The sequence below is a fragment of the Cercospora kikuchii genome (genome assembly GCF_019650295.1).
Source record: "Cercospora kikuchii DNA, contig_00002, whole genome shotgun sequence".
NCBI classification, from domain to species: domain Eukaryota; kingdom Fungi; phylum Ascomycota; class Dothideomycetes; order Mycosphaerellales; family Mycosphaerellaceae; genus Cercospora; species Cercospora kikuchii.
This window is the reverse complement of record NW_025408583.1, coordinates 5,393,742-5,415,279: the sequence shown is the minus strand read 5'-3', so window position 1 is coordinate 5,415,279 and position 21,538 is coordinate 5,393,742. Positions and strand designations below refer to the sequence as shown.

Genomic DNA, 21,538 nt, shown 5'->3' with positions numbered 1-21,538 from the left:
TTTCTCTCAGATCAACCCCCGGTGACGTACACGCAGTAGATGCTACCCTTGTCCTGGTCAAGTCCACCATTCAAGTATCTGGCTCCGTTGAACTCCTCCTTCGCGTTCTCGATCCAGTACTTGCAGAAATCTTGAGCCTGATCGTCACTGGTGATCTGTATCGCCATTCGTGTCAGTGACACCCCAACAAGGCAAAATGGGCGCAATTTTTTGGTGGTCTTAATAATTGGGACTTACAGCGCACACGCATTTCTTGTTCTCGCAGTGGAAATCCTGGTATCTCCTCCTGGCTTCGGCCTGAACAGCCTCGTTTGGTGTGATGCTCTTGCCGTCCAGCGTTCCAGACACCGAAGGAGCTCTGCAGACGCTTTCGCAAGCGTCATCGGATGTGCACTTTGGCAAATGTCAGTTCTGGACGCAAATCGGCCAGGTTTTTTTTTTTTTTTTTAGTAATTTTTTTTTGGATCTTTTGGGGGGTATGCAAGACGTACGCTTCCTTGACGGGCGAAGAGGTTGCCGGCCAGAGCCAAGCTGGCGTAAGAGAGAAGGGCAGCAGCGACACGCATGATGGCGAAATAATGGGATATCGGTTCCGTGGTATACTCGTCTTCGAAGAATCCGTTTCTGGTCTACAGATCACATCCGAACAAGTCCAGAAAGTCGACGCTTCTCTTATACCTCAAACTCTAAAAACTTCCCCTAGCTTGCCCAGCCGCTCAGCGTCTCCTAGTCCAATGCCCTCGACCAGCATTCCTCGTATTCCACCTCCCAGCAATCGTTCTAGTGCCTCCTCCAAGATTGCTATACAGTGTCAGACTCGCGCCAGGCCATCTGGATAAGGTTCACGATCCATGTCCATGCCACGCGCCGTATCATCGGAAGCCTCCTGGATTAAAACCGACTAAGCATTTTGCACTGCCAGCCGACGGAATCCCATTGATTATGTCTCGGACTAACACGTTGCAGCGGCAGCCCCGGACGAGAAAGCAGAAACAGCCAGAATTCGGACTTGCATGGCGAGAACGTTCTTGCCTACTTGGCTACCATGCTGCTACTCTGCTGCCTGTTTCAAGATGCTGACACCGCGTGTTTGCCGGTTTGCCCTCGATGCTGATTGCGCGTTATGGGTGATTGGGGACTCAGGATGAAACGACAAGTTTGATGAGTTGGAGTTGAGGCGGTGGAGGATCAGAGTCGACTGCGGCAATGCAGGTGATTTTCAGGAAGGTTTCAATCGCAGAACTTCTCTTCCAAACACTGAGCTGGACGATGCTTATCGGAGAGAGGAGCGACAACACGAAATCCCAAGATCAGCCTTACACGGTACCATGATGGCCGAGATCCAAGCAGTGTGAGCCAAGCAGCAACCAGTGATGGAAATCGTCAGCCAATTCGACATCTTGTCCATCAAGCGTGAGGAGACGCGTCCGAAGACACAGCCATGTTATCAGCTCATCGAAGAGCAGAATCGCTTTATCCCAGCTTTTTCCTCATCCGCAACACCCGATTCCGTCGAAGAACGCAGAAAGCGTGGGGCTCTTGTGGTGCAGCATCGCCATCGGAAAGAGACATGGTATGAGTCGTGAGAACAGTGTCGCCGGTGGCCTTGACATAAGGCTGGTCGAGTCGCCACAAGAACTGTTCCGAATGGAGTGTCTCCGAGACACCGCATCCTCCCCATGGGCAACACAAACATATAACCAAAAGTCATCCTCATCGGAAATGTATGTGGACCGACACCAGCAATTGGCCTCTCCGAAATAGGTATCAAAATCGAGATGCCGCAACGAGGGCGGTGCCGCTTGAACGCTACAAATCAAGCTATTTCATGAGCTCGTTATTGATCATGGCATATGATCGAGTACCGAGCCAGGCTCTGGTGGTGCCAGAAAATCGTCTGGTGTCTCTATCGGCATCTGGCGCTCCTCGGCCCATTGCCGCACAGCCTCAAAATTCCGGCAAACGTGCTTTGTGTTGAAGTCCACAAATGGTTCCGGTACAGGCGTATCTTTCGGTTGCCACCACACTTGTCCCAATACTCCAACGTCCACCTGGCACATGAGCTGCTGTCGAACGATGTCTAGACAATGTGCTATTTCGAAGGTCAGTTTCGATCGCACATTTGGCATCTAAGAAAGAAGCTACTTACAGACATGCTTCTGCACGACCATCTCATCGTTCACGAAGGCTCCTGTGCCTTTGGCTCGGTAGTAATCGATGTTGTAGTACAGAGCCTGGCGTACGAGATTCAAGCAATGCAAGTGATGCAGGCCTTCGAGGTTGGCTGGAAATCCTCCGCCATATTTTTCGTTGATCTGGACATGGCCGGGCCGTAGCCCGGTTGACAGGCCAACATCTTTCGGTATCTGCATGCTTCGATCTACGAGCGGGGTCAGTCGCCAAACGATGCTTTTCCACAAAGCAATCGGATCTTACAATCAATTCCGAGAGCTTCCCATGCTGCATCGGTCTCGTTGTTTCCCTTCAGGCGATATATGTTTTCATCCATAAATCGGCCTTCGAATTGTGTCTCGTGGAAGTTGATGTCCAGATCTCGGGTGACAGGCGACGGTGCCATGGTTTGCGAGAACAATAGCCCTTCTCCTCGCCTGCTAAAAGCAATCGCGCTTGCAACACCGGCAGCAAAAGCGGCTATTACTGCAACGACCACACCGAGAAGACCTGCCCAGCCATTTGTTCGGGGTAATTGCGATCTTTGTCCATTGAGATGTGGTTGACTATCATCGCTGTAATCGTCCTGTGAAGGCCATTCTTCGTTCTTCATGAGTGGAGTGTACGACATTCTTGCGGCCGTGTTGCGTCGAGAGTGTGATTGACAAAGTCAACAATCGCAGCAGCGTCGAGCTTCGAGTGTACGGTTCTGACTTTTCCGTTTCGCGACCTGCATGACGCAGTAGTACAACGCAAGGTTGCATCCTAAGAGCTCTACACGAGGTACGGAGGCTAGATCTACGGTGGCGTCCGTGTTTCCCGATTAAGCTTTGCCACGACCAGATGTGATCACCTCACAGCACGGTAAGTTTAGAACAGCTAACAATATTTTTGGCAATGACTGAGCACTAGTACAATTATCGTGATGCTTTGGCATCATAGACCGCCAGTGCCCGCATTGTTTTTCGGCAAGCGAGCGACACCAGAGCCGAAATGCCGCATCTAGCTCTGCAGAGTTCTTCAGAGTTACACTTTGCGGATACGAATGGGATGGCGGGATACGAATATCATGACGTCCCAAGACACTGACTAGTGAGCGAGGTCAATGGTAGAGTCGACCTCAGAGACGAGAGATTACTTGAGAGCTGTGATCAAGATCACATAAAAGACGTCTTCTCCCACGCTTCGAACAAAATCATCACACTCATCACTCCACAAGCATCACAACAGCTTTACAATCAACACTTTCACACACAACTACATCACCAATCTATCATCATGAAGTACAGCACCGCTCTCGCCTTCGCCCTCTCGGCTTCTGGCGCTCTCGCTGCTCCCACCACATACGCTGCCCCAGCCGATGATGGCACAAAGCCCACCGAGAAGGTCTGCTCTGCCTACCGTGCATACAGAACATGCCAGGGCCAGCCCAGCGCCAACCAGTCCTTCTGCGCTTCTCAGTTCGCCGGAGCTGCCGAAGTCCAGCCATATGAGGGCTCTGGCAAGACCACTTCTGTGGCCCCAGACGTCTACTTCGCCAACCTCGAGAAGAACTGCCCTGCTGCTCAGCCTACCCCAGCTGACGACGGCACAAAGCCATCCGACAAAGTCTGCCAGGCTTACGTTCAATTGAGGAACTGCCAGGGCCAGCCAAGCGCCAACCAGGCCTTCTGTGCTTCCCAGTTCGCCGGAGCCGCCCAGGTCCAGCCATACGAGGGCTCTGGCAAGACTACTTCGGTAGCCCCAGACGTCTACTTCGCCAACCTGCAGAAGAACTGCCCAGCTGCTCAGCCCAAGCCAACATCCACTGCTGCTCCAGCACCATCCAAGACCCCAGCTGCACAGCCACCTGCCGACAAGGGCTACGGTTCTTACGGCACCTACGAGAAGTACCCAACCCACTACGCAAGTGAGTATCAATCCGATTTCAATATTCTCGTTTGACCTTTGCTAACGATATCGACTAGGCTACGGCAAGTACGACTACAAGACCTACCAGAACTACGGCTCCTACAAGAAGGAGTAGAGTCGCACTGCAAATGATTCGACAGCATGATAGAGTATTGACTGGGCTTTCTGGCGCATAATTGCATACAGCGATGCATTGACGATCTTTAACGAGCTTGACGACAAACCGAGCTATGACCCTCATTGACAAATAGAGTAATGCATAAACAGCATGTATATATAAAAGTAGTGGAAATGGTTTCACAAGCTATCTCGATTTGACACTTTTGTGTCTCAACGCAACTTTTTGATCGTGGGTATTCTGAGACATGCGGCGGTACTGCTCACTCAGCTCGAGTCTTTTTGTCATCCATACTAATCACTCAGACCGCTGCTTTGCGGTTTTTATGCAACTTGCAAAACATGTTTGCCGTTACCCGAGCTATACAGCCAAGAGGGGAATAGTGTTTGCAAGTGAAGTCACTGCGGATGTGGAGGAAGACTTGGCTTTTCTATTTTTAACTATACACGATCCAGCCACCTCACCTACATTCGCCTCCACCTGCACGATGTATCGCTAAACTCTTTGGATCCTGACAGTGACATCGATGTGACATGCGCTCTCATCACTTCATGATCAGCAAAAGTATTCACTGGCGTTGATGTAAGACCTAGGACCTGCAAGTCTTGGACGACTACAATTTTTAGCTTGCCATCAAGTTCCTCGAGACATAACTGTCTTTCAGGCTTGCAATTTGTTCAACGCGGTCTCAGAGACGCTCCTCATCCTGACCACGAACCACTTCACGTACGACACGAGGATTTGCTCGGGCGCGATGCATTGCGATCACTTTGAATTACTTACGCCTAAGCACGAGCACAGCCTTCAGGCGACATCGGAGAACATTACTTTCGCCTTGAGTACACGTTCTATCTTGTGAGCTCCAGAAGTAAGCAAAGCAATGGTACGCGGCCTTTTGAAAACGGAAAGTCGAGAGAGAGCTCTTGCTGTGACATTTTCATGCCCAAAAAGCCATTTTCAACGCCCAAGTCTTGACATCGACACAGAGCTGAAGTACGCTCGTGGACGAAGACATCGTAGAAGTCTGACGCCGTCACATAAGATCTTGACCAAACTGATTCGCCCCAGCTTCTCGGACTAATTGTCGGGATCGCAGTCCTCGCTTTCCGCGGGCACCATTAGGAACCTAGTCTTATGCTAACAAGGTCGCGAACGAAGTGCAACGAACAACGAGAACATCGAAACTAGACTTCCTTAGTCAATCTGGCGACGACACTATGGCTTCCCACAAGTCTATGCACGGCAAATTTCAACTGGAGGGAGCCATCTTGCAACATCTGGCTGCTCTTCAGACACTAAATCACGCCGGAGTCCAAAACGTTCACGTCCCCAGAGCAGACCGCGAACATAAGCCCAGGCGGGGGCTGTCGAGCTCTTGATATCTCTCCTCTTCGAACCCGCCGCGCCATTTTCCATTCTCCAGTAGGCGTACGACCTCCTTGTTCGGCTCAATCACGGGCCAGCAAGGAACCCAATGAGCTATCTCAATGGTAAGACCTACCTGAACGAAAGTAGTGTACTCAACACGGAACGATATAATGAGAGGACACCAAGTATGTTCAGAATTTCGCCTCCCTCTCTTTCAAGCCTTCACAACCTCACCCTCCATCCCCCATATCCACCTCAAACCCCGAAAATCGTACGTTCCACTTCCCCAGACCCCAAACCCCATATTTTTCCCCTCAAAACACCAATCTAACCTCCTCCTCCTCAGGGTCCAAAAGAGAAATGCAACCAGCTAAGATCCTGATCCTCTTCTTCACCGCCACAGCAGCAGCAACTCCCGGTCCGTTCCATCCCGACAAATTAGAAATGGCCAAAAGAGGATCCTGCCATTGTGCAACTGGACGCAAAGTTGGAGGGTCGTGCTTCACCGATCCTACATGCAGTGTAAGAGCTTCTCCTCATTCTCGGTTCAGCTTTGCTGGAGCTGAAATGGCTGGTGAACGAGGGACTAATCGCGTGTGTTTTAGTGCTGTTGAAAGGCGTATGCTTGACCAGCTTGTACATGAATGTGAAGGGAAGTTATCACCGACTTGGACCACAAGGGAAATATATAGCCAGCATCGCGAGCGTGAACAGCTCGATTCACAGCGTACACAACAACTTTACTAGAACAACTCGTCTTTACAGCTCTTCTCTATCTTTTCCCTCAAGCGCTGTGCCAAAAGTTCCTCAACTCACAAACCGCTCTTTTCCACAAAAGGTGAAAGCCTACGCCGTCGACCCAGCAATACTACTTCTTCCCGCTCCGGTTCCTGCCCCAGCACCACTCGCACTCCCTCCAGCAAAACTCCCGCTCGCACTCCTCAAATGATCAGACCCCAACCCCCTACTAATCCTCAACCTCTGACTAGGATCCAAGACCTCCTGACAAGACTCAATATCATCAAGTGTATCATTGAACACATCCGCCGCCATGACAAGCACCATATCGCGATTCCAATTGCCACGTTCCCGCCAGATCAAATCCATGGCGCGAGCACGAATCTGTTCCATCTGCTCAAGTGAAAGCCCACTACTGCTATCCACCATGCGCTGTAGAACGATTTGGAATTTCTCCTCGGTGACGATCAGTCGTTCGTCAGCACGTTGCGTTTCGGTCGTGTCTGGGTTCGCTTCCTCGTCGTCATTGTTGAGAAGCGCGGAGACGGAGGATACCCGGTTCTTGGGGCGAGGCGGTGGGCCGAGCGCTTGTTGGACCGGCGCAGCTGTCGACGTGGGAGCGGCGGTTGGATCAGGTAGTGTATGTCCATTATGGATGGGCGGGGACTCTGTTGAAGGAGGCAGTGTGTTAGGATAATTCTGACTGCCAGATCCCGAGTCGTAACCAAAAACATGAAAGTTTGGATGATCCCCTGGTCGCTCGATGCCATTCGTAGGAAGTGAGAAGGGTCCACTGCTGCGGTCGCTTGACTTTTCGCCAGAAGTGTGGTTGCTTTGCTGTTGCTGGGGAGCAGGCTGTGAAGCGCCATGAGCTTGAGATTGGCCAGTTGCTGGGGTGAACACGGGCGGCTGAGATCCGAGCATGCTCTGCTGCGAAAGCGGCATGTGCTGTGACCCATGTTGCACATTTTGTTCATCATGCTGCACGTCTTGCATCTCCGTGTCTTCTCCTTGATGCTGATTACTCGCATGAGGCGACGGGCCGCTGCCATTTGTGCCAGCAAATGGGACAGCGTCTGGGTTGACGCCCGGTACCCTACTCGGCGTGGCGAGTAAACGACGCTCTGGGAACTGTTGACCTAGCATAATCGGGCCGGAGTCTTCTGTGGTCGTCTTTGACGGGTCTCCAGCGGGCCCTCCAGGGACGCCAATTGTCGGTACGGTATCGCCCTTCTGTTGCGCTTCTTGAACCTTCGCGAGACGCGCCCGTTCACGTGCCTGCTCGCGTTCAAACACGCCTTCGCACTCGGCACACAGTGCCGGTTGCTGCTGTTCCAAGGTGCCCATGTCGACTTCGACATTAGCGAGCATTTCATTGGCCTTGAGCAATCTGTCGTTCTCCCCCAATTGCTTGGCATCTTTCGACAAGCGTTTGATATCGGCAAGAAAGTCCTTGGGACGCTTGTAGTAGCCATTGGAGAGACGCTTCTCAATCGTGACAATGTCCAGATTGTAATAGAACTTGTCTGTCGCTACTTCTCTCAGCCCGGGGACTCCTTTGTGATCGTTAGCAACTTCGAAAGGCCGGAACAGAGCTTGCTGCTGTCTTTGTTCTTCGGTAAGATCTGTCGTCAAGACTTTTGGATCGGAATCGTCAAAAAGATAAGCAATTTGAGTCTCCTCGATCGGTGGGTTTCTGAACTTCTTGTACTTCAACTTGATCTGTTCCATCACCGGGCCAATGTGAAGCTTGAGGATATTTAGTGTCTGATGGTCCTTCCGCTTTTGCGCTTTGAGCTCCGCTTTGCTCGGTTCCACAGCTGTAGCTGTGACAGGCACTGGTGCCTCGGGGAGTACTTCAAGCTTGCGCTTCTTGCGTTGATCGGGATCGGGAAGCTGATTCGGTGCTCGGCGGATGAACTCGAGGACGGCATGCCAGTACTCGCGTCGTGCAGACTCATCAGGTCGGTCAAGCTCGTACTGGTCTTTCCTGGAATACCCAAACAAACTGCGAAGCAATTCTGGGTCTGTCTTCTCGTCATGCGTTGCTTGCTCTAGTATTCCAAGGAGCAAGATGGGATCGGTTGGTGACAAGCTACGGAGAAGGCCAATAAAAGTCTTCTTCACTGGTTCGCCGACAGTGTCCCACCACACGCTCACGTTAGGAATATAGATGACGCTGGGCTTATGGCGCTTGACTTCTTCGAAGAGTTGGACGACTGCAGCTTCGGGGGACTAAGAGCAAGTTAGCACCTCCACTGGTATTCGTGTCAGATTCACAACTTACCCTAGTGGAATCCTTCATCAAGGTCGCAAGATCGAAACTCTGCACGTGTAAACCTTCAAACTTGCTAAGCAAGGCGGCGCCAAGGTACTGTTGACCCATGCCAGCCTTGCCTTTGATCAGAAGCCTGGGTCGGAACACACGGGAAGACTCAAATTCTTGCTGCAGGACTTCCTTCTCAAAGCCATTCTCGTCCTCGCGATCATCATACATGGCCTCCTCGAGCGCAGTCGCCTTGCGTTTGCGTGGAATGATTTCGTCCAGACGCTGCGAGATCTGCTGCATCGGACGTCTCAAGAGCGGCTCAATATCCTTCTTCAGCTGCGCCGCGCCTGAAGCCGCTGAGCGCTCTGAAGAGGGGACAATCTTGTTCACCGAGATCATGAAGTCTTTAGCCAAGACTTTGATTGTGCTGGGGTCGATGAGAAGCTTGCGGTCACTGGAGTAAATCTGAGGATATGTGCCTTGCACAGCGTTCAATGCTGCTTCGGTGCACAGAGCACGCAGATCAGCACCTCCATATCCTCGAGTCACTTCGGCGAGCTGATCCTTGAACTCTGGCTTGAGCGGGGGTTCCCATCCCTTGGTATGAATGTCTATGATCTTGCGTCGTCCAGAAACGTCGGGTAATGGGAAGTAGAATTCGCGATCGAATCTTCCAGGACGGCGAAGGGCAGGATCGACGGAGTCAGGCCGGTTTGTGGCTCCGATGACAATGACCTGACCTCTGCCGTCCATGCCATCCATAAGTGCAAGAAGAGTCGCCACAATGGATGCATGAATTTGTTCTTGCTTGCTGGAGCGCACAGGTGCAAGACCATCAATCTCATCGAAGAAGATGATACTGGGCTGATTCTTGCGTGCCTCTTCAAACAACAAACGCAGCTGCTTCTCAGCTTCACCTACCCACTTACTGAGGGCGTCTGCACCTTTTCGCATGTAGAAAGTGACTTTCTGGCCGTGTGAGCTGACACTTGATGCCAGAGCACGAGCAAGAAGTGTTTTGCCCGTGCCTGGAGGGCCATGGAAGAGGACGCCACGAGGAGGCGTGACGTGAAAGCGTTGGAAGACTTCTGGGTATAACAATGGCAAGGCGACCATCTCCTTCAGCTGGTTGATGTGATTGTCGAGACCTCCAACACCGTCAAACGTGACGTTGGTGTCAACACCAAGAGGGTCCGCGTCAGCCAAAGCTTTTTTGTCTTTGACCTTTCCAAGGCCTGGCGGCCCGCCGCCAGCACCTGTCAGAGGGTCATTGTTGAGTGCTTGAGGTGCAGCTCCGGCGGCGAAAGGCCTTGGGAATGCTGACGTGGGCGTCATACCCACAGCACCACCGAGACCTTGCTGACCGCCTCGAGGGGCAAACTCATCGTCGCTACTATCAGAATCGACTCCTCCAGCTGCGCCGATGCCATCAGGTCCTCCTAGCACCGGAAGAGGGCCACCGCCGCCACCAAAAGGTCCGTAGGTAGAGAACAAGCTGCGATAAGTATGTCCACCGCCACCTCGGCGATTGCGTTGAGGTGTGGCAGCAGGAAGCGCGGGCGCGTCATCATCCTCAACAGGTAGCAACAGTTCAGGACGGATGATGCGATAGTCTGGTCTGTTGCCGCGACTGCGCAAGTTGGGCTCAAAGTTGATTTCGTTCCCGCCTTCAGCAGCACGCTCGCGGCGTCCTCTTGAGCGACGATTGCGTCTCCTGTCCTCATCGAGCTCGGCAGCTTCGTCGGCGATTTCCTCCACGTCCAGTTCCTCTTCCACAGACGGCTCTCTCCTCGACCGGCTCCGCCGCGATGCAGATTTGCGAGCGAGTCTTCCGGATCGTCGTCCTTGAGAGCTATCCTCGTTGCTACTGTTCCTGGTACGTCCGGGCTTGAGTAGGTTATCATCAGAGTCAGAAACATCTTGGTCCGCATCAGCTTCGCCTTCTGCATCTGGTTCAAAGTCACTGCTCTGCTCTGCACCCTGCTTTCGGTTACGCAGAGATCGACGCGAGGTGGTCTGCGGCTGGGACTGTGGAGGTGTCGAGGCTTTGCGACGTGCACGTAGGCTGCGGCCCTTGACGACTGGGCCCTCATCTTCATCGTTGTCATCCTCGCCAGGCGCATCGGCTGCTGGATCTGGCTGCGAGTTCTGTGATTCCTGCACAACATGCTCCTCTTCCTCCTCATTGAGATATTCCATTTGAATGTCCTCATCCTTGGTCGTGGAGGTCGGAGATGTCCGAGATACTGCTGGCTCCTCCCCTTCCTCTTGTTTCGCGGCAGCTTGCTCGAGTCCGGCAAAGAAGTGCTGGCCTTCTGTAGTTTGTCGTGGGTCGAAGATCGAATCTTCATGCGAGACTTCGAAAATGGCACTCGGCGGCGGCTTCTTGTGCGCAACGCCTTTGCCACCGCGTGTTGGACGTCGCGTGTTTGAAGGCTCAGGTGTGCCGCTTCCAGCTCTAGTGACAACATGATGCCGCCCCGAATCGGTAAGGGCAATCAATGGATCCGCATCATCGTGGGATAGACGACTGCTGCGTCGGCCGCCCACTGAGCCTTGCGTCTGGAGCGAAGGCGTGGGTGCGCGCCGACTGCCAGTGCGCGTTCGTGTAACTCGACCGCCTTCCATGGTGTGTGCTATCTTCAGACGAACAATGAGCGATGGTTTGGTCAAAGCTGCTCGACGCGCCTGCTTGCTCCGTGCAGGCGTGGGCTGTATGGGGTCGTGGTCGCTATCGGGTTGTTCTTCGTCCTCTTCGTCCTCACTCTCCTCATACTTTACTGCCTTCTTCGCAGCAGATCGCACACTTCTTCCCGTCCGCGGGTTGCGTTCGAAGGGCTTGTCTTCGTCGGTGTCGGTGAAAGAAGCCTCCTCTTCGTCGCTGGCAGCCTCGCTGTCATCTACAATGTCGTCTGATGAGTCGCCGTAACGCTCGCGACGGGGTTTGTCGCGTTTGCGCGGCGATCGCTTCTGCGACTTCCGTGACCGTTTCTGTGGGCGTGGCTCGGCCGCGTTGTCGTCGAAGTCCTCGTCGTCTGAATCGGATCTCGTAGGATCCCAGACTTGCAGCGCTTTTCGTTTCATACTGCTGCCGCTGCGCGCTACTGCTGCTGGTGCCTGGATGCAGGGAGGGCGGTCGCGTTTCCTCGAGGCATCAGGTCGCGAGCGTGGGTACGTTGGAGGGGAGGAACGCCAAGATCAGCTTCCAACAACACGAGTACAACGAGTCGTAGACAAGCAAAAGAGCGATGTTGATACAGTGGTGATGCTACTCGATGCCCTCGTGCTGTTGTTGCCACTGGGAGGCAGCGGGAAGGCGATGGGAAAGTGATGGATGCGAGATGGGCCGCAGCCAAGAATGGGAACTTGATAGCGCGTCACGCCCGATCACCGAATCTCACACCAAACGCTTCTCCACGACCACGACCAAATAACATGCTCACCAAGCTGCAAACAGCGCCAAATTGATACTGTCGTGGTCGCGGAGGTTCTACGAAGATGATGAGACCAATATTGCGCCGACTTTCCCCTCGCTACCGACGATGTCCACGCATACAGTTCTGGAGCAATTCTGGTCAACAGCTCTAGGATCGCTGACGCCGCGTTCCTGGCAGATGGAGACTGCAAGCTTGAACACTTTATCTCGACGACACCTCTTGGTCTCGCCGCTCCTCCTTGACCGTCTTTCACGTGACCGGATGCGCCCGTGCGTCGCCGTCTTTTCGCCATGGCTCGGAAAGTTCAGAACATAAGGTGACGCATCCAGATCTCTACACATGCGAGATTGCCCGCAAACCCAGCATGCTTCTCTTTGGATCGTGAATGTTCTGGACTGCTGTGCAAGCCCCATGCCCGAATCTCGGAAATGCTGCTAGTGGGTGCATGAAATGAGACGGGTTGGTGGCATCAACCACAATTGCAGAAACAGAAACATCTTCTCCACAAAGTGAGCGGCCAGCGTGGACGTTATCTGCACTGCGCTCCTTCACAGTCTGATGAAGCTCAAGTGAAGGCTTGGCTGTTGGCGAAGTGAGTGGAGTGGAGCACAGCAAGTCAAACGCCGAGAGCAAATGCCTGCACTTGCTGATTTGGCTGAGGCAGGCGGAAACAGTCTGCCCCGATGCGCTGACTGTGGACACCTCGTCTCTACGCGATATCGATATCCTGCTGCTGATTACGATGCCGAGCTGTGGCAGTTCTCCGTAGTCCTGCTCGGCATCCGGAAGCCATGGCTTCAGCCTGTGGCCTGTAGCCGCAGTGTGCGGAGTTACTTGCGGAGGTACTCGAGAGAGTCGAGAGTCGGCGGCATATAACAGTAGTAGGCGTCAGTGGACTGGTAGATACTGCTCGATGTTTATGAAGATGCTCGTCCATCTCGCGATTTGCAACAAGTGGATCTCTCGTTCATATCCCCAGTCGGTGACAGCATTGCACAACCCCTGTTGGAGAAGGAATCCGGAGCAACCGTAAGCTTTTTGCCTCACTCTCCTGGGCGCGGGTGGGCGGGCGCGCTGGGGCAGCACGCGAGTTCGTCGTCGTGCAGAGGTACGTACCGGCCACGGGTTAATTTTTTGGTTCACTTCCACTTTCTGCAAAACAGAGCTTGCAAACCTCACTTCTTTCTCATCGCCCATTGCTGCTGTTCGCTCTCTTTTGTTTCCAGCGCACTGTTCAGCCGACATCGAAGATCTCCTTACCCCATTTGGCATCCCCACACGCAGACCCTGGTCCGTTCGTCGGACTAGCTACGTCGCGACCGCCGGCAATTTTTTAGTCTCACTTGGACTCCGTGTTTCTCAAGTCGAACATCACCAGCGCATCCGCAACCCCAACCACCTTCCGCACCCGAGTCGCACCCGTCACACCTGCAGCGCGCCGAGCTGCAGTGCCACCGGCTCAAAATCATGGAGGACATCAAGGAGAAGGCCGAGAAAATGAAGGAGGGTGTGAAGGAGACCTTACTCGGAGTCGAGGACGAGGTGCAAACCTCCGACCAGACGCGCAGCGAGTTCATGCAACAGGCCAAGAAGGATGAGGCCTCTGGCGAGTACTATTTGGGCCAGGAAGAGTTCGTCAATGCTGTTGCACCAGCTGGCGAAGACTACGTGAGTACTACCACCTCACTGCTGCACCCTCGAAGGCCTCGCACCTGCGACGCGCCAGTGAGGTGCTTCATCTCTACGCGAGCTTAACACTGACTTCCATCTAGCACAAGATTAAGCGCGACCAGTACGCCATCCTCTTCCAGATCGCCGACCGTCAACGCAAGGGTCGTGTCTCCCTCGCCGACTGGACCGTCTTCAACAACTTGCTTAAGAAGCCAGATGCCGAGTACGAGATTGCTTTCCGCCTGTTCGCAGACCCGAGCAGCGGTTTGGTCGACTTCAACACATTCAAAGATGTCTACGCGAAGAACAAGACTGCCAGCACCATCCCCTTCAATTGGGACAGTGACTGGGCAAAGCTGTACTTGGGTGGGAAGCGCCACAGACACTCCATGACATACCCACAGTTCGCACAGATGCTTCGCGGACTCCAAGGCGAGCGCGTTCGTCAAGCTTTCCTGCACCTCGACAAGAAGGGCGAGGGCTACATCGAGCCCGAGGACTTCCAGCGCATCATCATGGAGACTGCTGCGCACAAGCTTTCAGACCACCTTCTGGTCAATCTGCCCACCCTCTGCAACATCTCTCCAGGATCGAAGATCTCATACGCCAATGTACGCGCTTTCCAGAACATCCTCCGCGAGATGGACGTGGTCATCATGGTCATTCGCAACGCGGTTCGCAAGTCAAGCGACGGCAAGATCACTCGTGTCGACTTCTTGAACGAGGCTACACGCGTCACGCGCTTCTCGCAATTCACACCAATGGAAGCAGACATCCTCTTCCACTTCGCGTCACTCGATCAGCCATCCGGACGTCTCGGCCTCCAAGACTTTGATCGCGTGCTCGACCCCAGCTGGCATGCCAAGGGCATTGATCCTGCCGAAGCTGTCTCCGATATCGCACAGAAGGCAGTAGTGAAGTCTACAACTTTCTTCCACGATGTTCTCGTTTCAGCGCATCACTTTGGTCTCGGTTCGATTGCTGGTGCTTTCGGTGCCTTCATGGTGTACCCGATCGATCTGGTCAAGACGCGCATGCAGAATCAGCGCAGCTCAAATGTGGGTCAGCTTCTCTACAAGAACAGTCTTGACTGCGCGTCCAAGGTCATTCGCAACGAGGGTGCGCGTGGCTTGTACTCTGGCGTTTTGCCGCAGCTCATCGGTGTCGCACCTGAGAAGGCCATCAAGCTCACAGTCAACGACATCGTGCGCGGCAAGTTCACCGACATCAAGACTGGCGACATCAAATTCTGGCAGGAGATGATTGCTGGTGGTTCCGCTGGTGGTTGCCAAGTCATTTTCACGAACCCGCTCGAGATTGTCAAGATCCGTCTACAAGTGCAAGGTGAGGCCATCCGTGCTGCGGCCCGCGAAGGCGAGCAGCTTAAGAAGCGCACTGCCGTGTGGATCGTCCGCAATCTTGGTCTTACTGGCCTGTACAAGGGTGCGTCGGCCTGCTTGCTGCGCGACATTCCCTTCTCTGCAATTTACTTCCCATCGTACGCGCATTTGAAGAAGGACTTCTTCGGCGAATCGCCAACCAAGAAGCTGGGCATCCTGCAACTGCTCACTGCAGGTGCCATCGCCGGTATGCCAGCTGCGTACTTGACCACCCCTGCCGATGTCATCAAGACTCGTCTGCAAGTCGAGGCTCGCAAGGGTGACGCAACGTACCTCAACATTCGCGACTGCGCACGCAAAGTCTTCCGCGATGAAGGCTTCAAGGCTTTCTTCAAGGGTGGTCCAGCTCGTATCCTTCGGTCTTCGCCTCAATTCGGTTTCACGCTTGCAGCATACGAAGTCCTTCAAGGTCTTCTTCCATTCCCAGGCGAGCACGACGACAAGGCCTCGCCGCGTGGCTCTCTTGAGCCCATCACCGGTGCCTCAGATCGACAGGCACCTCTTCCACACCTGCGTTGCCGCAACGCCCTCAAGATCATTTCGGATCTCGACATCGGATTTGGCAAAGTTCAGGCACCACAGCAGGGCGGCCTCGGCTGGCTGCCTGGCCGTAGCCAGGACTAGTTGACGACGATGACCCAAAGGTATGTATGTTTTCTTTGTGGCTCCTGTTTTCTTCGCGTGTGTCTCTCGTACTGCGGCGGCGGCGGCATGGCATGGCAGATGAGCTGGGCTCAGAAGTTAGGCATTAATGCCAAAGTTTCGTTGTTACTGAGATTTCTACGACGGAGAAATACTCGAGGAAGAAGATGTACTATTGTGCAGTGTTTATTACGGTTGGGAAGCGATTCAACGCGAAGCATAGCGGGCGGCAGACGGAGTTTGCGGCGTTTTCATAACTGGCGAAAAAGGGCATTATCGCCAAGTTTTCACTACTACTTCTGAACAACAGCGATAGAGGGAAGGCATCGTTTAACCAACCAGGGAGCCTGGTGGGTGGGACTAGATGAACGGAAGCAAGCAAGCATGCGGTAGTCTCAGCGGAAATGTTACGATACGAAGGCAAGCAGGGTGGTGCTGAGCCGCTCTGCTTGCGTGTAATTACGAGCAGAGAAACGATGAATTCTCGGTTGTGGCTTCACTTCTCATTGTGTCCAAAGCTCTTTCTCCGCTTGTCATGCAAAAAGAACGACAAGCTGCATGCCGTTGCTACAAGTTGTGCAGAAGCACTGCAACTAGAGAAAGTCTTGGCAACGTCCAAGTTAACAACCTCTCCACACCCCCGCGACATCTTCTCTCCATCACCACAACATGCACCGAGCTCACCTAGCCCTCGCCACAAACATGGCAACGCGGCTCATCCTCGTGGGGAGCTTGCAGGGGATTCCAGATTCCAGATCTCAATGATGCTTCTCTCTCATCACGAAAATCTCCAAGTCACGCTACCATCCAACCAAATTGCGTTCATGGACCTCGTGGACACGGAAGCACCCGGTAAGCAGCGGCCCTCGATCCCAAGTTCGACAAGCTCGTCTGCAGGTACGGCTTGCTGGAGCCTTCTTTGTTCCTTCTCGATGCTGGATCTGCATATGCTTCTGCGCGAACAACTCCGCTAGAACGAATGCCGTGGAGCTAAAGAAGCATTGTGGTGCGGGATGATGGTGAGCTGAGGGAAGATCTGGTAGAGGTGCTGAAGCATAAGTATTTGCTTTCCTACTTTTTTGCGCGCAACTCTCTTTTCTGCTGGACAAGCACCTTCTACAGGTTGACTTGACAGATTCATTTCACGATGTTCTTCACTCGCAAGTTGCTGGCCACTGTGACGCTCCTCTTCCTGACCGCGTGTGCTGCTCCGCAAGATCCTGCTGCGGCTGCTGCTCCTCCGACCAGACCCGTTGTGAGTTCGACGAACTGCAATGGCAAGAATTATGTTTATGAAGAGTTAGCTGGCTATGGCTTCGTGGAAGATAATGCGAGAGATCGATTTGGTGATACTATTGGCGGCATTGGGTCAAGTATCGCTGTGGACAGACGGCAAGTGGTATCGAGATGCTTTGTTAAGAGCTGCATGCTGACGTTTCCACGAACAGCTCTTGGATTCGTCTTCCCGGTAACCGGTACACTGGACTTCTCTACGCACTGCCAGATCGTGGATGGAACACCGAAGGCACACTGAACTACCAGAACCGCATTCACAAGTTCTTGATCACTTTCCGACCCAATACCACAGCATCCGTCTCGAGCCCTGCTCCACCAAACTTGCAATTCAGGTACCTCGATACTATCCTCCTTACCGATCCTGCTGGCAACCCGGCTGTAGGTCTCGATGGCGGCGCCATGGGACCTTACCTCACCTACCCAGGCTATAACTTTTCGTTCCCCTCCGCAAATTACACTGGCGACGGCTTCGGCGGTGCTGGGTCCGGTGGCTACCGTCTTGTGATCGATGCTGAAGGTCTTGCTCTTGGCAACGACGGCACCTACTGGATCAGCGACGAGTACGGTGATTACACCTACAACTTCTCCCCATCCGGCCGCATGATCGGAGCCATTCGTCCTCCAGATGCCTTCATTCCCCAGCGCAACGGAGCACAATCTTTCAGCTCTGACAACGCTCCTCGATACAACCCAGATCTCCGCCCAACGCCTCGTAACCCAACCACTGGCCGCGCCAACAACCAAGGTCTTGAAGGACTGAGCATCAACCCTCAAGGTACAAAGCTGTACGCCCTCACTCAATCCGCTCTTCGTCAAGACAGCGGCTCCGGCAACCCTTCCACCCGCAATTCTCGCTTCCTCGTCTACGACATTTCTGGCCGTAACCGTCGCTCACCTCGTCTTGAAGCCGAATACGTCGTCCAACTCAACAACATCCGTCCCGGCGACGCAACCTCCAACGTGGCTCGTCAAAGTGAAATCCACTACATCAGCCCCACACAATTCCTTGTTCTGGCCCGCGACTCCAACGCCGGCCGAGGAGCAGCAAGCACCACCAGTGTCTATCGCCAAGTCGATGTCTTCGACATTTCCCGCGCAACAAACATCGCTGGGACCTATGATTCAACCACTGGCTCCGTCGCTCCTGGTGGCATTCTTTTACCAAACGTCACTCCCGCCCAATACTGCTCATGGCTGGACTACAATGTCAACAGCCAATTGAACCGCTTCGGAGTCAGGAATGGTGGTGGGCAGAGTGATGGATTGTTGAATGAGAAGTGGGAGTCGTTGGCTTTTTTGCCAGTGAACCCACTCAATCAAGGATCAGATGGAGAGTTCTACATCTTATCCTTCTCAGATAATGATTTCATTACCCAGGATGGATACTTGAAGGGCGGAGAGTTCAGATACAGCGATGCCAGTGGCTTCAGCTTGGAGAACCAGGCTCTCATCTTCAAGGTGAGGATCCCACGTGGAGAGAGACCTCTGATCGGATAATTACAAAACTCCTGGACATAGACGGTACATGTATATATGAGTGTGTATCTATTGCTGATGATCACAATGACTTTTGTTCGACGCGCTCGACCCAGTCCCACATCTCTCTCTCCATCTCCTATGAAGTAACCTGATCCCTCACCCTCCTCAACAAAGGCTGACTCTCCCCGTCCTCTCCATCCGGTTTCGGATACGGCAAGAACCTGAATTCACCCTTATTAACCTTCGATACACGCCACGTGCCTTCCGACTTGGCATCTTCGAAAAACTCCTGATTCTCCTCGAAACTTCTCCCACCTGTTTCAGGCGAGTAGAGGTATGTCCAAGTTCCAGCAATGAGATTCGTTCCAGCAAATATCAAGTAAATGTAAAAGTACAGATTATTGAACAAAATCGGAGTTATGAGGGTTATTGTGAAATTCGCGAGGCCCCAGATAATAACCGAGACTGCAGTTCCATGTGCTCGCGCCGCAGTAGGAAATATCTCCGTCGGAATGAGCCAGACTGGTGTTAACCACCCAATTCCAAAAGCTCCTGTTGCGACGAATAATGCGACGATTCCTGGGATCGCGACGGCGTTGACGTGGATGTGTAGATCTTCATGATAGCGTGAGAGACCTCCGAATACGGCCAAGAGGAGGAAGCAGAGGGTCATTGTTCCGGATCCGTAAAGCATTACTGTTCGTCGTCCAAGAGCATCGATGAGAACCCAGGCAAGCGTCATCAGGATGAAGTAGGAGATGAAGTTGGCCATGGTTAGGTATTCCGACAATCGAACTCCGTAGCCGAGTTGTTCGAAGATTTGAGGACCGTAGACGCTGACTGCGCCGTAGCCTGTTAGTGCTTGGTTGACTTGGCCCACGATGGTGATCATCTAGCAGAAGTCAGTAAGCATAGTCAAAGCGAGAGTGGAAGTAGTCTCACAGTCGGATGGAATTGCGTATGTCCTGGCGTGAACATCTCCTTGTATCCAACTTTGCTATCGCTCTCGTCCTTCGAGGCTTGCACAAGCTCATCACATTTCTTCTGCGCATCATCTTCGCCGACAATCTCCTTGAGCGAATTGGTGGCATCCTCCGTTCTATCGTGATGAACAAACCATCTTGGACCTGCAACACAGACAGCACAAGTCAGCCAATGCATCTTCCCAATTTCCGATTCTCCTTGCATCGAAAGTCCATAGAACAGCCAAAACTTACTCTCAGGCAACCAATAAATAAACACCAAAAGCGCCAAAGGATAAACCTGCATCGCCACAATCGGTAACCTCCAAGCCCACTCATTCTCCTTCCCCAAATACACCGTCAACGCCAAATTAATCGCAAAAGCCATATTCAGTCCAAAAATATTCGCCTGAAATTCCTGCGCAAGAGCTTTACCTCTCGAATCATCAGACGATAATTCCGAACTATACACCGGCACAACAGAATCCACGCCCCCGACTCCCAATCCCATGACAATTCGTCCGAGGTACATGACGATCAGCGGTGCGGGCTGCGAATGTTCGAATCCAAGTCCAGCAATAAACATGATGAAGTTACCGAGAGATGCAGTGGCGAGAGATCCGAAGAGTGCAGGTTTCCGGCCACGGGCGTTTGCGAACCAACTGAAGAGGACGGCGCCGACGGCACAGCCGAGATAATAGACTGAGACGATGACTCCGACTTGTGGTGAGGACTCGGCGATTCCCATTGTGCGGAGGTAGTCGTTGTTGGTGTTGATGAGGGACATCATGCCTTGATCGTAGCCATAGAGGGCGATGGCGGTGGAGGAGAAGGCGACGACCTATGTGAGAAGCAAGTGTTGGTGGATATCGCGAAAGTGTTATTTCTAGTCATTGGTATAGTGCTGTAGGGATCTGTGCAGTCAATGATGAAATTGTGCTCTGCCTCTGTCGTTCTTTTCCACGTCTTACTCATAACGCCCTGCTCAGTCCGCAGCGAGAACGACTGTGAAGGCATAGCGAATGCAGCAACAAAGACATTCGCTCACTCATAATGTTCCCGACCTTGACAGCGGAGCAACAAAAGAACGAAAGTAAGAAAAATGGAGAAAACCAACCTGCATCTTCTTATCCCCCACCAAATTCCCCAACTTCTTCGCAATCGCCATCTTGGCTTATCCTTTCCTTGTACTTCCTTGCTTCCCCAGTCTTGCCCTTGTCGCTCGTAGATCCAGTCGCACAGACGTCCCCAGTCAGTCAGATCCGTCGGAGCCAAACCCGTTCCTCGTCCTATTCGAAGCTTATAATTCGTCAAGCTTCAGATCTTGCCAGGAATTGATGCGAAGTATTCCCGATCGTGGAGTGAACCAGGTCCGCGGGCCAGCTGGGGTACTGTGTCGGTCCAACCAGAAGTTGCACACAGGCCACAGAGAATCTGCTGCTGGCGGAGGACTGTCACATGAAACGGGACACCTTGAGGCAGCTCTCGTGATAAGAGAAGAGGAAGAGAGCAGGGAATGAAAATTGCTCAAAACACTGGAAGCGAGGTGTGGTGGTGGGTATGTGCACACCCACACCCAAAGCTTGCATAGCTTCGCATCTCGTGATTGTCGATCGTGGCTCATGACGTACAAAACGCCTCACAATCCATACATGTCTGCAGTGTACATCAATGTCGTGCAGCGAAAGCGCAGCACGCGGCTAGAGAGAAAACATGGCACGACAACAAGGATTGAGAGGAATGAGAAATGCTAAAATGTTTGCAGTTCCAAAAGAGCCGTGCGATTTTTCTCGATCCGATCATCTGTTTTACATACAGTTCCTTTCTTTCCCTTGCACCAGGTGCGAAGCAAGAGAAAGAGCCAGGGTATCATTTTACAAGCCCGCAAGCAAACGCCTCGTAACAGAGGAAGAAACGCAAACGCCATCGCTGAATCCCGCATCAACAACGATAAAACGCGCGCCAAACCAACGAAGCACTTTCGACGTTCAGCAGCGAGTGTTCTTCTTCTTCTTCATCTTCTTTATCATCCCATCTTTCCCAAGCGCCAACGCTGAGCAGTAGCAGCAATCCTT

General features: G+C 52.9%; 7 protein-coding genes across 7 annotated transcripts; 3 read left to right on the top strand and 4 right to left on the bottom strand.

Annotated features, from left to right (window-relative positions):
• Positions 1-11: 11 nt before the first annotated feature.
• Positions 12-566, bottom strand: CKM354_000434500 (uncharacterized protein; the record flags this gene model as incomplete). The annotated part of the gene is made up of 3 exons (XM_044799580.1): positions 12-155; positions 238-393; positions 492-566. 3 exons carry the CDS (start codon positions 564-566, stop codon positions 12-14), a joined length of 375 nt encoding a protein of 124 aa, XP_044655515.1.
• Positions 567-1,844: 1,278 nt separating this feature from the next.
• On the bottom strand, positions 1,845-2,803 carry CKM354_000434400 (uncharacterized protein; the record flags this gene model as incomplete). The annotated part of the gene is made up of 3 exons (XM_044799579.1): positions 1,845-2,092; positions 2,150-2,380; positions 2,437-2,803. 3 exons carry the CDS (start codon positions 2,801-2,803, stop codon positions 1,845-1,847), a joined length of 846 nt encoding a protein of 281 aa, XP_044655514.1.
• Positions 2,804-3,450: 647 nt separating this feature from the next.
• Positions 3,451-4,198, top strand: CKM354_000434300 (uncharacterized protein; the record flags this gene model as incomplete). Its single annotated transcript, XM_044799578.1, has 2 exons — positions 3,451-4,081; positions 4,140-4,198. The coding sequence occupies 2 exons, from the start codon at positions 3,451-3,453 to the stop codon at positions 4,196-4,198; spliced, it is 690 nt and encodes a 229-aa protein (XP_044655513.1).
• A 2,217-nt stretch (positions 4,199-6,415) lies between these two features.
• CKM354_000434200 (uncharacterized protein) lies at positions 6,416-11,660 on the bottom strand (the record flags this gene model as incomplete). Its single annotated transcript, XM_044799577.1, has 2 exons — positions 6,416-8,542; positions 8,595-11,660. 2 exons carry the CDS (start codon positions 11,658-11,660, stop codon positions 6,416-6,418), a joined length of 5,193 nt encoding a protein of 1,730 aa, XP_044655512.1.
• A 1,820-nt stretch (positions 11,661-13,480) lies between these two features.
• On the top strand, positions 13,481-15,708 carry CKM354_000434100 (citrin; the record flags this gene model as incomplete). Its single annotated transcript, XM_044799576.1, has 2 exons — positions 13,481-13,681; positions 13,786-15,708. The coding sequence occupies 2 exons, from the start codon at positions 13,481-13,483 to the stop codon at positions 15,706-15,708; spliced, it is 2,124 nt and encodes a 707-aa protein (XP_044655511.1).
• Positions 15,709-16,873: 1,165 nt separating this feature from the next.
• On the top strand, positions 16,874-18,519 carry CKM354_000434000 (uncharacterized protein; the record flags this gene model as incomplete). Its single annotated transcript, XM_044799575.1, has 2 exons — positions 16,874-17,118; positions 17,175-18,519. 2 exons carry the CDS (start codon positions 16,874-16,876, stop codon positions 18,517-18,519), a joined length of 1,590 nt encoding a protein of 529 aa, XP_044655510.1.
• Positions 18,520-18,637: 118 nt separating this feature from the next.
• Positions 18,638-20,253, bottom strand: CKM354_000433900 (uncharacterized protein; the record flags this gene model as incomplete). Its single annotated transcript, XM_044799574.1, has 3 exons — positions 18,638-19,393; positions 19,444-19,628; positions 19,719-20,253. The coding sequence occupies 3 exons, from the start codon at positions 20,251-20,253 to the stop codon at positions 18,638-18,640; spliced, it is 1,476 nt and encodes a 491-aa protein (XP_044655509.1).
• Between the last annotated feature and the right edge of the window lie 1,285 nt (positions 20,254-21,538).